Raw genomic sequence first — 16,119 nt, 5'->3', positions numbered from 1 at the left:
ACATGGACTGCAGAAGCAAGCAGGGGTTTCCATCCTCATATCAAATAAAATATACTTCAAGCCAAAGTTAATCAAAAGGGATAAATAAGGACATTTCAAACTGCTTAAGGGAACCATAAGACATAAGACATAACAATAATAAATCTATATGCCCCAAACAAAGGAGCGTCTACGTTCATCAAACAAACTCTTCTCAAGTTCAAGAGTCAAATAGAACACAACACAATAATTCTGGGTGACTTTCACACACCCTTTTCACCACTGGATAGACTGTCCAAACAAAAGCTGAAAAAAGAAATCATAGAACTCAACAATACAATCAATAACTTAGACTTAACTGACATATATAGAATATTTCATCCTTCAGCAGCACATAGATCCTTCTCTAAAACAGACCATATACTATGCCACAAAGCAACTCTTAGCAAATATAAAAAAGTAGAGATATTACCTTGTATTCTATCAGATCATAATGAAATAAAATTAGAAATCAATGATAAAATTAAAAATAAAAGCTACTCTAACACCTGGAGACTAAATAATATGCTACTGAGTGAACAATGGGTTGCAAAAGACATCAAGGAAGAGATTAAAAAAATTCTTAGAGGTGAATGAGAACACAGATACAATATATCAAAATCTCTGGGACACTATACAGGCAGTACTAAGAGGAAAGTTCATTGCTTGGAGTTCATTCCTTCAAAGAAGAAAAAGTCAACAAATAAAAGACTTATTACATCTCAAAGCCCTAGAAAAAGAATAACAAGTCAACACCAAAAGCAGCAGAAGACAGGAAATAATTAAAATCAGAGCGAAAATCAATGAAATTTAAACAAAAGAAACAATTGAAAAATTGACAAAACAGAAAGATGGTTCTTTGAAAAAAAATAAAGTTGACAAACCCTTAGGAATGTTAACAAAGAGAAGGATAAAGAAAACTCAAATTACTAACATATGTGATGAAAAAGGAAATATCATAACACAGACTACAGAGATGCAGAAGATAATTAGAAATTATTTTGAAAACTTGTACTCCAATAAAATAGAAAATATAGAGGGCATTGACAAATTTCTAGAGTCATATGATTTTCCCAAATTGAATCAGGATGATATATACTATTTAAACAGATCAATTTCAAGCAATGAAATAGAAGATGCCATCAGAAGCCTACCAACCAAGAAAAGCCCAGGAACTGATGGATACATACCTGAGTTCTACAAGTCCTTTAAAGAAGAACTAATATCAATACTCTTCAATTCATTTCAGGAAATAGAAAAAGAGGGAGCACTTCCAAACTCATTCCATGAGGCTAATGTCACCCCAATTCCAAAACCAGGCAAAGACACATCAAAGAAAGAAAACTTCAAACCAATATCTCTAATGAACATAGATGCAAAAATTCTCAATAAAATTCTGGCAAATTGAATACAAAAACGTATCAAAAGTGGGGTTTATCCCAGGAATGCAAGTTTGGTTCAACATACAGAAATCAATAAATGTAATTCATCATATCAATAGACTTAATGATAAGAACCATACAGACACAGAAAAGGCATTGACAAAATACAGCACTCCTTCATGTTCAAAACACTAGAAAAACTAGGGATAACAGGAACATATCTCAACATTGTAAAAGCTATCTATGCTAAGCTCCAGGCCAACATCATTCTAAATGGAGAAAAACTGAAAGCATTCCTTCTAAAAACTGGAAGAAGACAGGGATGCCCTTTTACCACTTCTATTTAACATAGTTCTTGAAACACTGGCCAGAGCAATTAGGTGAAAGAAATTAAAGGGATACAGATAGAAAAATAAGAATTCAAATGAGCACTACTTGCTGCTGATATGATTCTATACTTAGAAGACCCAAAAAATCCCACCAGAAAACTTCTAGAACTAGTAAATGAATTCAGCCAAGTAGCAGAATACAAAATCAACTCCCATAAATCAAAGGCATTTCTGTAAATAAGTGACAAATCCTCTGAAAGGAAAACTATCCCATTTACAATAGCCTCAAAAAATATAAAATAGTTGGGAATTAACCTAATAGAATAGGTGAAAGACATCTACAACAAAAACTACAGAATACTAAAGAAATAAATTAAAGAAGACCTTAGAAGATGGAAAGCTCTCCCTTGTTCCTGGATAGACAGAATTAATATTGTCAAAATGACCATACTATCAAAAGCATTATACACATTTAATGTAATTCCAATCAAAATCCCAATGACATTCCTCATAGAAATAGAAAAAGCAGTCATAAAATTCATCTGGAAAAATAAGAGACACAGAATAGCTAAATCAATTCTTAGCAAGAAGAGCGAAGCAGGTAGCATCACTATACCAGACCTTAAACTATACTACAGAGCAATAGTAACAAAAACAGCATAGTATTGGCACCAAAATAGACTGGTAGATCAATGGTACAGAAGAGGACATAGAGACTAACTCACATAATTACAGTTATCTTATGTTAGACAAAGGCACCGAAAACAAACATTGGAGAAAAGATGGCCTTTTCAACAAATGGTGCTGGGAGAACTGGAAATCCATATGCAACAAAATGAAATTAAACCACTATCTCTCACCACGCACAAATTCAACTCAAAGTGAATTAACCATCTAGAAATTAAAGCAGAGACCCTGCATCTATTAGAAGAAAAAGTAGGCCCAAATCTCCATCATATCGGATTAGGCTTCTACCTCCATAATAAGATTCCTATAGAACAAGAATTAAAACCAAGAATGAATAGATGGGATGGATTCAAACTAAAAAGCTTCTTATCAGCAAAAGAAACAATTAGTAAGGTGAATAGAGAGCCTACAGCCTGGGAGAAATTTTTTTCCACTTGTACATCAGATAGAGCACTAACCTCTAGGGTATATAAAGAATTCAAAAAGCTAATAACATAAAAAAACAAATAACCCAATCAATAAATGGGCCCAGGAACTGAAGAGACACTTCTCAGAAGGTGATATACAATTAATCAACAAATATATGAAAAAATGTTCAACATCTCTAACAATTAAAGAATTGCAAATCAAAGCTCTAAGATTTCATCTCACTCCAGTCAGAATGGCAGCTATTATGAAGACAAACAATAGTAAGTGCTGGTGAGGATGTGGGAGAAAAGGCACACTCATACATTGCTGGTGGTAATTACGCAGAAGATAATTAGAAATTATTTTGAATTTGTAAATTGGTGCAGCCAGTATAGATTTCTTGGAAAATTGAGAATGGAACCACCATTTGACCCAGCTATTCCTCCTTGGTCTATACCCAAAGGACTTAAAAAAAGCATACTACAGGGACACAGCCACATCAATGTTTATAGCAGCACAATTCACAATAGCTAAACTGTGGAACTAACCTAGATGCCCTTCAATAGATGAATGGATAAAGAAAATGTGATATGCGCGCGCACACACACACACACACACACACACACACACACACACATATATATATATATATATATATATATATATATATATATGAAATATTACTCGGCAATAAAAGAGAATAAAATCATGGCATTTGCAGGTAAATAGATGGAGTTGGAGAATATAGAGTTGGAGAATATAATGCTACGTGAAGTAAGCCAATCCCAAAAAACCAAATGCTGAATGTTTTCTCTGATATAAGGAGGGTGATTCATAGTGGGGTTGGGAGGGGGAGTATGGGAAGTTTAGATGAACTTTAAATAGGGCAAAGGGGAGGAAGGGGATGGGAGGGTGAAAGGGGGTAAAAAAGATGGTAGAATAAGATGGACACCATTATCCTAAGTACATATATGAAGACACAAATGGTGTGAATATACTTTGTATACAACCAGAGATATAAAAAATTGTGCTCTATATGTGTAATATGAATTGTAATGCATTCTGCTGTCATATACAACAAATTAGAATAAAAAATTAAGAAAAACAAAAAAATAAATAAATGAGCTATTAGAAGTATTACATTTTTTGGGAAAATAACATCAGTGTCTTGATTTATGATATTAATAAGATTAATGTAAAATTTATGTTTTAATAAGATAAATGTAAGTTACTTATAATAGTTATATAATTATATATAATTGTTAATAGTTATAGTAATACTATTTATAATACTATATCATTGTAGTTATGTTCATTTAACTCATATAATGATAATTTCCTCATGTTTTCCTTAAATATCTATTTACTTGTCAATATTAAAACATTTCACAATTATGACAGAAGCTATTTGTAAGGTGCAGAAATTTTGTATACTATTTATTAGGTTCTATTATACTTCTTTTTAATGATTTTATTAGTGCATTGTAGTTATACGTAATAGTAGGGTTCATTTTGACATACTCATACCTGCATGGAATTTAATCTGCTTCATTTCAGTTCCTGGTTATTTCCTTTTTCCCTCCCCTTCTTCCTCTCATATATCTAGCAGCAAATATTTGATTCAATGGAAGAAAAAATTAAAGAAGACATTCTTTTACTTAAAAAATATTTATGACACATTTGTAATAATTAGATAAAAACACTAAGCACTTTACAGTAAAGTTCACCCTTGCAAGAAGCTGTGCTTCTGAGGATGTGACATCACAGGAACTGGGGGCATTAAGTCAAGGAGAAAATGAGAACTATGCATCTGTGGTCACTGCTGTTAAATCTTGTATTACGCCACACTGCTACCAATCAATGTTTTTTCCACGTGTGCCAACTATATCCAACACCAAAGATCCTTGTGCAGATCCTCAAAACTCAAGCTGGGATTTTATTCAGGAGTCAATCCCCTAATAAATTTAAATCCTTTTATGCTGGATATTTAGACACTAAGAATAGTGCTGCATTTTAAAGTATAACTCTCATAGTGCCTTTAATCACTTATACAAAAAGATGTGCATTTTCTTTGAGGCCAAAATGAAGGAGAATAGTGTGAATTTCCTTTTTCATACAACAACAGTTTTTCATAAAAATAACTAAAGCAGTCATTCACAATGGAAGATTATAGCTCCATTATCTGTAGAAGCATAGCCAGTGAGCCTTCTTCAAATTAGTGAGCATGCCACAAGTAAAAAGGATTCTCTAAAAGGTTGGTGATGCCATTTATCAAGAGTCAGTGGATGATCTAGGGTTCTCGAGAAAAATGAAATATGATAGGTCATCTGCCAGTATTGTAGAAAAGACAATGAAACCTTGACAAAGAAAGGGAGGGGTGTGTGTAGGTGTGTGTGTGTGTGTGTGTGTGTGTGTGTGTGTGTATGTGTGTGACAGAGAGAGAGAGAGAGAGAGAGAGAGAGAGAGAGAGAGAGCCAGCCACCACCCAGGAAAGTAAAGAAAAGTAGATAGAACATGGAAAGTGGATATTTATCTTGGGTAAGAGTACATGAGTAGTATGGCCAACATTTAACCATCATGCTTTATAGAATTGAACATGAACCTCTTTTAAAAATACAATATTAATGCCCCTTTCAAATGTAATGTTCTTTGATGATATCTCTGGTAAGAACAGAAATGAGGAAATAGAGATAGGAGGTTAAGAGGGAAAGAAGAATCCATGCCACATTTTTGAGTTTAGGGGAACATTCCAGTAGAGCATTAATAAGCAAAATTTCAGGAAAATCAGACTTCAAGTTCTTATGACATCATATTAGTTAGTCTACATGTTAGTAGACAAAGTACTGATTTGAGTGAAATGATACAGAAAGCCATTTTCAGGGAGGGGTTACTAAAGTAAGAAGTTGCATTGTTTTCACAGGAAATCATGGGAAGATGCACAGGTGGGAGACTCACTACATAAATACTCCATCTATATTCATAGATAGAGGACTTTCAGATTGGTAGACTTTCATTTGATAATAGAGTTCCATTTTTGTTTTCAATTTTATATATACTCCGTGAACATTTATACAAAATTAAGATCTTTTTCATAACTAACATTGTGTTTATGCAACATAAATTATGAGATATTTAGCTATTCAGTGTGCACCAATGATTTAAACCACCTGAGATAGATACCTGATTAAACATGCCTTTCAACCACGTAGAAACAATGAAGCATGGTCAGTCACATTGAGGTTTTCTCAATGAAGTTGGTTATAGTCGTTCATTCAGATTCAAACTTTCCCACTGCTTATATTCAGCTGTTAGTTTCGGAGTTGTGGAAGATGTAAAACTATAAATCATGACTCAGAGCTGAATTTCTTTGACTTATGGTCCCTAGGGATTTCTGGAATAGTCTCTCATATAAAGGCTATTCATACAGAGAATATTCATATTGGAAAATTTGTAGATCATACAAAAACTACAGAGATTTTTGAGGGAAGATTACGGAACTGGTTTGTTTTTAATACACATGAATCTTTTTAGATTTTGTAATTAAGATCTGGTTGACATATTAGTATTTAATAATGAAGCTTTCCTCCATGTTTTGGCCACCACCTGTTTAGATCTATTTTACTGGCACATTTCAGGACCTTTATTTCAAAAGTATCTCCAAATTATAAAGAGATTATACTATATGCCCAATGCACCATGTAATATATTAACCCCTAAATGTAAGATATTTTACTGTGTCCAGTTTACCACTGTGAATATCTCTTCTTAGCTGCAACAAAATAAGATTAAATGAAATTATATATGTGAGCAAAATACCTAGAAGACTGGAACATGCTACAACACACACACACATAACACACATACACACATAACACACATACACACATATCTTATATGTTTTATATTAAAGAACAAATATTGTGCTTATATAAAATAAAAATATTAACTTTCCTTTAAGATTGTTTGTCTCTTTACAATAATACTTCTTTAAACGGTAAGCTTTGTCAATGTATTTCCTATATTATGCATTTTGCCATAAATGATATTTACCTGAAAATATTGAGGAATACACCTATTATGTGAAACAGAGCAAACCTCTATTATAGTCACTAAGATGGTCCTTATGCCATTACTGACTGTTTTCTCATTCAATATTCAGTTTTGAATTCAAACTTCTGCCATATTTTTACATTTCAATGACAGCACTCTAACCCCATTCTGAAACTAATCATTCTCATTTCTGGAATTCTCATTCATTATGAAGAGCTCAATCAAAACCTGCATTTGTTCCACAGGTCAGGTTTAGATCCAATAACATGGTTTAGATCCAATAACGTACAGGTAAGTCTTAGCTGTTACTTGATAAAATGTGTGGTGAATCAATTTTTCATTTCAATTTCTTAATGAGCATAGATAAAATGATTATGGCAGAGTTTGACAAATAAAGAAGTTAATAATAATAATAATAAAAACTTAAGTCTAATACATTGGTGATGTGTACTGGGGAACAACCTCCTAGGGGAGAAACCTGACTGAACTTATTGCTTAACAGATTTTAAAACAAAAACATTATTGATAACTTAAGAAAATAATTACAATACATTAAACATAATTTATAATCTTATGTCCTCTGTTGCTTTTTTGCCCTGAAACTATCTTTTACTATTTTCCATTAAGATAAATGAAAATATAGAGTATTTAAAATTAATGCTGTTCTTAATTCATCAGTCCTGTTCCACTGTATCTTTGTCAGGCATTCATCATTAATGGTTCATATAAGCAAAAAGTGATTCCTTAGTAAGAAAACATTTGCAGCCATTAATGTTTCATTCATTTCTTGGCTAGGTATCACTGTGGTGCTGAAAGGATAGCTCCGGGTCACCTGTCGACATTCTGGAGTTTGCTCTGCCCAAAAAGAGAGAAGGGATAGAAAGAACTAATGACGAAGATAAAGCAGACCCGTTGAAAACAGGAGTGGTAGTTAATCCCCTTTTAACTTCACACCATCTTCCAAGAAAACATCTAGTTAATTTTTTTTTCAAAACAAATTGTTTATTATAAATCTCAAGCTATATATTTAAAAAAATAGCTCTTTTCTTTTTTTTATTCTCAAAGTATAATCTCAAGGGACCACATTATGAAGAGAGGAAAAAGTGAATCACATATTTTTTCTACCATTAAAATTAGAGATAGCATCTTCTGTAAATACAGTGGAGAAAGTCTGGAGACTTTTTACACGGAATTCTCGGGGGGGGGGGGGGGGGGAGGTAAGACAGAGTGAAAAATCCTTTCCAGGATCACACTGACACTCCTTATTCAAGGAAGATCGTGTCCTCGATCCGCCCCCAAGCAGTCCATTTGTGACCTAGGAGCTCATCACCCCGTGCATAATTCTCGAAGAAGGTAAATTAAGACAAAGCAATCACATACTCGGTTGGCCGAGGGCGGAGAGGTTGAGCGGGCATTGGGAAGCAGTGGGGACCAGAAGAGAAAGTGACCTCATTTTGCTGGAGAAAGCTCTGTCTAACAAGCCCACCTTTGATGAGGCTATCCACGGCGCTAAGAGAGCACAAAGGCTGGAAACTGGAGAGAGAAAACTTCCCTTATTCGTCCACCCCCATCCGTTAGGACCACCAGGAGCACGCACTCGCAAGCACAACAAAGCGTGCGCCCAGGCTGCCCGGCTGGCGCTTTCCCCCCGGCAGAGCCATCGCGCCCCAGGGCGCATCGTTCCCCACCGCAGAGCAAGAGCGCCTGGGAGCTGCTGCGGGCTGGACAGCCTGGGAAAAGGGTGCGGGAAGCTCTCCTACCTTGAGCAGCACAAAGAGCCAGAGCAGAGGCAGGAGGCTGTGGCCAGCGCGCGTCCTCGTGGGCAGGTGCCCCATCGCGGAGCGGACAGGGAACTAGGGGGACAGCGGCGCCAGCGGGGTCCCCGGCGATGGCTCACAATGGCGAACTGGGGCTGCAGCCTCAGACCGTGGGCGCCGAGGAAGCTCCTGGCGGGCGCATGCTGCCTTTCCAATCCCCTGCGCCTGCTCCCTTTCCTCTTCTGCGCCGGGGGTCCTTCAAGAACGTGCCAGGCGCCGCTGTTCTTTAATAGCTAAGGATGGAGAGGGTGGAGATTGGAGTGGGCGAGGCTCTGCCGCCGCCACCGCAACAGCAGCTGCCCGAGCGGAGTCACTGGGTCCGAGTGGTGAGGGAGAGGCGGGGGCCCTGAGTCCTGCCCGCCTTGGTCCTCTTAGCAACAGGGATACTCTCACTCATGCTGCGGACTCATAAAGTGACAGCAGCCTCCCAACCCTCTCGCCAGCCTCCTCCTATTGCTGGACAGCCCCATTCCAGGCTCCGCCTCAACCTTCCCACAGTATCTGGGACTCAGGAGTTCTGTGGGTTTTCCTGATGGGCTTTGAGCAATCGGGATCCAGAGCCTGTCTCCTCTCAATTCCATACCCCTGCCCTCAGCTGCAGTTAAAAGCAGTAGTAACACTTGGGTGGTTGAGATTCGGAGCCTGTGAGTGGGGGACAAGGAGGAAGAGAAGAGCAGGGTATTTACCCTCACACCACTGCCACCTCCTCTCTTCTCTCCATCCCATAGTCATCTAAGAAGAAATAGCATGAATATGTACATTTCCCATTTAAAATCAGGAGTTCTTGTAAATTTCAAAGACTGCCCTTTACCAAAGTCTGTCATGTCACCTGAAGCAGAATGTAGAAGGGGATCACGATAATTTATTCTTATTTATAAAAAGATACATATTTTCTAAAAATTCTGAGTTATCCTGGAATAATTAACCTGATTTTTTAGAGTCACATGCAATGACTTCCATACCGTGTGTCCCCAATCTACTTACCTATTCCTTTTGTTGTTATGTGTATTCTTTTGAAAGATATGTCTGTCAAAATAAACTATGGGATGCACTGTTCAGATATAAATCATTTCTTATTATCATGTAAAGTACCCTTACTGTGTCCTGCCAGTAATGGAACTTCCTATTTATCTTTGAGGCATGCTTGGGCACCAGGAAACAGAAAAGGTCACCTTGGTCACCAATGTAGGAGTTCAGGCACCAGTTCTGTCTCACACAGCTAAAGAGTAGTGGCCTGAAGAAGGACCCAGAGCTGTGTTACCGAGCCTTTATCCAGAGGAGAAGTGGCCAGACACTGCTCCTCCGAGGAAGGATTAGGTCGATTATGTTCTCATGGCTACATTTATGCCCTAATGTTTGTAATCATAAAATATAGAGATGGCCTGAATTTGTGTGAAAATAATCTCTTTGGTGACTTCTTTTAGAGGCTGCTTTTGTTTTCACCTTCTTCCCCCTCCCATTGGAGGGGAAATAATGCCATTGTGTCCGTCCTTCATTGGCTTGGATCTTCATGAAACTAATATTTTGGGAAAATATGAGCTGCTTCTCTCTCCTTCTGGGTTAGACTTTTGGGCTTTCTGAAAATTTTATCCTTGGGACCACACTTGTATAGCTTTGAGCTTTATGTTTTTCCCTTTTATTTTGAAGTTCCTGAAAGCAGCATTTTATTCCTATCCAGCCTCAAATTGGCTCTAAGGTGCTCTAATCAATCTCTAGAACTAGAAATGTTTTTAGACCAGTAGCAGAATTTCACTCACAAGATGCCAATCATTTCTCTTTTGAACAGTTTGGTTTTGAAATGAATGTTTGTATGTGGATTATGGAAATATATAAGGCTGTTCATGTGTGTGTATGCATATGCATATATGCGTGTATATGCATACAGAATATAATATATATTATATGTTATATACATATGTATATATATTTATGCACATGCACACAGTAATATAGACTTGCCTGAGGTATCTTGGGCATTAGAAAGCAGTTTTGATCATACTGATCAAAATGTTTCATGAATATGTACATCTTACAAATGCAAAAAGAACTTTCACAATAATGCATACTTTTAAATAATCATATTTTGCTATGTCTTTTTATTTTTATTTATTTTGCTTAGCTCTTTCTGCTCTCATACAGATGTACACATGGATCACTTTGGAGGAAGAACAACATTAAACAGTAAGTAAAGCTATACCCTGTAAAGCATTCATAATTAGCATTATTAATATTCCATTAGCAACACTGCGATTAGATGGCCTGAAGACTGAATGTATTATTTCATAATCACAGAAAATTTCCTCTCCAGAGAGAAGTATTTTGCACAGTTATTGCAGGAGAAAATAGTTTCATTTGTTTTTATTGCACTTAAAGCAATAACAGTTTTGTGAATTTTCCTATAGGAGATTTCCATGAAAAATGTGAATGTTGCATCATCAGTGGTGTGGGGTTTTCAGTTGTGTGTGTTTCTGTTTTATTTTTGTTGACTATTGACTGGGGTTTCAATGCAATATTTCCAAAGTATAGGCAATCTTATGATGCTATTTTCAAGACTCCAAATCAGCAAGAATGGCCATAGGCAACATATAGTGCATGTCGCAATTTATGTGTTTCACCAATCACTTTAACACATTTGTTTGATTTCATTATCACACACCATTCTGTTTGGTAAAGAGGGCAGAGATCATTATCACCAATGACTTTCTCCCAAGGATGCTTTTCCTGGAGAATAAATAAAAATGGAAAAATAGACTCTCTTATGTGATATAAGGCAAGCATTTAAAAATGAATTTTCACAAATCAAAGTAAGTCTATTTTGTTTGAAAGTAAATTAAGGTGATGAAAGATGATCAAGAAACTGGAGAGCCTTTGTTAAATCTCTAAGAGACTTTATATTTTTTTTTAATCAGGAAAAACAATCTTTTCCTAAGTATTTATAGATGTATCGGTGCCTATGTAGTTCACATATATCTCTTCTATAGAAAGAGAAGTAATAGCAGCCACAGAAAAGTAGCTAGAATCCCTGTGAGAGGTTTAATGAAGAATCAAATGGAACTCTTACGGTACCCTTGCCAATGAAGCTCAATTCTGTCCTCCAGGGACCAGGTCTAATGTGGTTCAGTGTGTTTAGTTCTGGCTTCCACTACTGAAATAGCCTACAAGGCTGTCAGCAGTTTCAGTATTAGATAGTTGTATATATGGGGGCTTCTCAGTGACAAATAATTTATTTTATATGGATTGCAGGAAAAAAACCCTCTAGTCATTGATCTCCACTTGTAAAGCACAGTAATAGCCATTCAGTTTGTCACCCATATCTCATATATTACAATTTTTGCAGCATATGAGCTGTAGATTATGTGGAATGTGTTCTTAAGATAAGAACACGAGGCAGAATTTTGATTTTCAATTTATTTTAGCATTTGTTTTAGTTTTTTTCCTTGATGAGCACTGATTTCTCGCCTAAAAGATGTGTTGACAATTCATAAATTCCACGTCTTTCAAAATGAGAATGATTGACAGTTCTCAGGTGAATAGCATGTTCCAACTGCCAAGACTTATTATTCTTGCCACACTTGAAAAGCAGTGAAATAAATACACTACAGAAGGTAATTTTTCTTTTACATGGAGACTTTTTTCTAATTACTTTTTTCTCTAAATAAGTTCTAAAATATGTTTTTTTTAAAATAAAAAGTTTACTCTTTTGTAGACATAGTTTTAAAGAGCCAAATAGGAATGCTGTATCATGAGGTATGGTTGTGATAACACAAACTTATCTTCTTAAAGGAATAAAAAAAACATAGAAAATGTGAGCAGATATTTATCACGGGACATAAATTGCAGATTACAGTATAAACAATCCTTAATTAGGAATACAGATTATCATTTTTTAGATGTTATACCTTCTTTCAGTTGTATATTATTGCTGTTTGTTGTCAACGTTTTCTTTAATTAACCTAAAACTTTAATTAAAAAAACTTTAAGTAATCTTAAATTATGTAATATTATTTACATTTTGTTCATATGTAATACCTTCTAAAATATTTTAAACAATAAACTTCTAAAATATTTTTCTGAGCATTACAAATGTTGCTATCATCAACATACTTAGCTTCTTTACATAATTTGGTTTCTTGACTTACTTATGACTTAAAGTATTAACATCTGTACAGAGGATTCATTTTAGTTTGGCAAAATGTAAGAATAGAACTTGAATGTAATTTATAGCTAAAGCAAGACATATTGTTTGCTAAGGGGAAATGGCATCTGCTGATCCTCCCTTCCCTTCTTTCTTTACTTCCTTTCAAATTAAAAATGCAATACAACATTTATAGCCTTTTATGTGTCACACATAGTGTCTCAATGTGTATTACTTAAAAAGGGACTGCAAATACATAATTATAGAAAATTCAGTGATGGTGATTTCAGATCCTGTGTAAAAACTATTAAACCATTAATCATGCGTTTTGAAAATGCTCTGCATTAACTGGTAATATTCTACCAGTAGATATAATAAGATGTGTTGACACTTACTTCAAATTAATCACACCCAATCAATTTTTTTTTTGCTAAAATGACAAAGCTAGTAATAGTCTCAAATTTAATTGTGAGAAAGGGATGAAGATGATTACAGTTTAGAGAAGGGATAGGAGAGGCTATAAATGGATTGGTGTTATTACCTGCCAGCAGGAGGAACTAGAAGAAAAATTTTGAGAAAGGCATGAGTGTTCTGGAGAAAATCCTAGTGCCCAGGGAAGACTAAAACATACTCACCATAAAAGGAAAGGAATAAACAGTTTAACTGCCTATTTCTGATATGCTCATATACTATGAATATTTATAAGAGGAGCAATTTGGGAGAAGGAGCACAGATTATACCTGTTTTGTTTGACAATTTGGCAACATGGATAAATCACAAGGGCAAGCATTTAACATACGTTTAGAGGATGATTTGAATAAAATCCAGTTGAGGATCACTATGAGTCAAGCCTGTGGACATTCTGTTAACTTGCCACCTACAGTGCCATTTCCTATCCTTTCTACTCATCTCAAATCTCCCAACTCTACAGTGCTTTGGCTTCACTTTTGACCTTAGAGAGGAAGTAGAGGTCAAAAGTTTATGTTTACTCTCAGGAAAAATAATAAAATTTTAAGAGTCATAACAATAATGGTTGATGATAAGGACTTCCAATTTGAGTGAACCATGTTCTGTGAGCTATTTTTCTGTGTTTTCACTTCAACTTTTGAAGAGCTTTCAAACCTACAGAGAAGTTGAAAAACTGGTACAATAAATGATCGTCACTCTAATAATACACATGCAGATGTGTTTAGGGATTAGATATCCTGTTTGCAACTTTAAAATGCATAAAAATAAGATTGACAAATCACTGGATGGATAGACATATGATAAAGTAACTTTAGCAAAATCTTTTCAGTCGCAGAATTTTGTTGATGGGCATATGAATGTTCTCTATCCAATTTTTCCATCTTTTCTGTATTTTGAAATTTTAAAAATAAAATGGTGAGGAAAAAATGATTAACTTTATGCCTTTGCCTAGTTTTACCGACTGCTAATATACTCTATCTATTGATCTATGACCTATGTATTATCTATCAATCATCTAATTTATATATGTGTCTGTGTGTAGATATATATATATATATATATATATATATAGAGAGAGAGAGAGAGAGAGAGAGAGAGAGAGAGAGATACATATCTCTCTATCCTTTTAATGTGAATTATTTTTTTGAATTGAAATTAAGTTACATATAATATGATATGCTTCATTCCTAAAGAGTGCATTACCTTCAATATCATTATAGTACTGAAAAAAGTTAATGGTGATTTCATAGTACCATTAAAATCTAGTCAATATTTAGCCAGGCACTGTGGTGCACATCTGTAATCCCATCAGCGTGGGAGGCTGAGACAGGAGGATTTCGAGTTCAAAGCCAGCCTCAGCAACAACAAGGTGCTAAAAAGTCAGTGAGACCCTGTCTCTAAATAAAATACAAAAAATAGGGCTGGGGATGTGACTCAGTGGGGGAGTGCCCCAGAGTTCAATCCCCGGTACCCGCCCCCCACAAAAAAATCTAGTCAATTATTTAAATTGTCAGTCTTTGCCAGCTACTTCCCCAAAGGGGATTAATAGCCAGAATATAAAAAGAACTCAAAAAACTTAACAGCAAAAGAACAAATAATCTAATCAATAAATAAGCAAAAAAACTGAGCAGATATTTCTCAAAAGAAGAAATCAAAAGGCACATTCTTACATGAAAAAATGTTCAATATCCCTATCAATCAAGGAAATTCAAATCAAAACTACATTGAGATTTCATCTGACTCCAGTTATGATAGCAATCATCAAGAATATATATATAAAATGTTGATTAGGACATGGGGGAAAGGTACACTCATACATTGTTGTAAGACTGGAAATTAATAAAATCACTGTGTAAAGCAGTATGGAGATTCCTCAAAAAACTAGAAATGGAATCATCATATGATGCAGCTATTCCACTTGTTGGTATTTATCCAAAATAATTAAAATAAGCATACTCTAGTGATATAGGCACATCAATATTATAGCAGCACAGTTCACAATAATCAAGTTATGAACCCAACTCAGGTGCTTGTTAACAGATGATAAAAATTATATATGTATGTGTATATATATAAAATATATATTTGTGTGTATATGATATATATGTGATAAAAAATATCCATATACATATGCTATGTATCACACACACACACACATATATATATATGTATACACATACATATATATGAGATAAAGTTTTACTCAGCCATAAAGATGAAATTATGGTATTTGCTTAAAAATGGATAAAACTTGAGAATGCTGTGTTAAGTAAAACAAGCCAGATTCAGTAAATCAAGGGTCAAATGTTTTCTCTCACAGGTGAAAAAAAGAAAAGTAGGGGGAGAATCCCATAAAAATAGAAGGGTGATCAGTGGAGTAAAGGAATGGGATTGAGGGGAAGGCAGGAGGGACAGGAAAAGGGAGGAACTGAAGGATGAAATTGGCAAATTTTGCTATGTACATATATGATTATTCCACAGTGAATTTCACCTTTATGTATATCTATAAAGCACCAATTAAAAAACAATAAATAAATAAATGGAAGACGTGTAAATAATGGAATGAGGGGAGGGAAGGGAAAGAGGAAGCATGGGAGATGGAAGTGGAGCAAATTATATTCTATGCATATATGACTATATCAAAATAAACCCCACTGTTGTGTAAAACGATGATGCACTAATAAGTATATTAACAAAATAAAATAAAGAAAAAATTCAAATTGTCCATATTGTTAACAAGATGTCTTTATAGTCATTTATTTATAATTCATAATTAAATCAAAGTTCACTCATTGTGCATGCTATATATGCTTCTTTAGTCTTTT

The 16,119-nt window shown here is 35.1% G+C and overlaps 1 protein-coding gene across 1 annotated transcript in view; it reads right to left on the bottom strand.

Moving 5' to 3' along the window:
- The window catches only part of PTPRO (protein tyrosine phosphatase receptor type O), a gene marked incomplete at its 5' end in the record, with an annotated part of 243,757 nt that extends 235,048 nt beyond the window's left edge, over positions 1-8,709 (bottom strand). The window contains one exon of the mRNA XM_081309599.1: positions 8,635-8,709. Coding sequence (XP_081165725.1) covers positions 8,635-8,709 — 75 coding nt within the window. The remainder of the gene's footprint in view (positions 1-8,634) is intronic.
- Positions 8,710-16,119: the final 7,410 nt, after the last annotated feature.

The sequence above is a fragment of the Spermophilus citellus genome (assembly GCF_964194105.1).
Source record: "Spermophilus citellus genome assembly, chromosome: 10".
NCBI lineage: Eukaryota > Metazoa > Chordata > Mammalia > Rodentia > Sciuridae > Spermophilus > Spermophilus citellus.
Note: the sequence above shows the minus strand (reverse complement) of the source record. Positions and strands in the feature narration are given on the sequence as shown.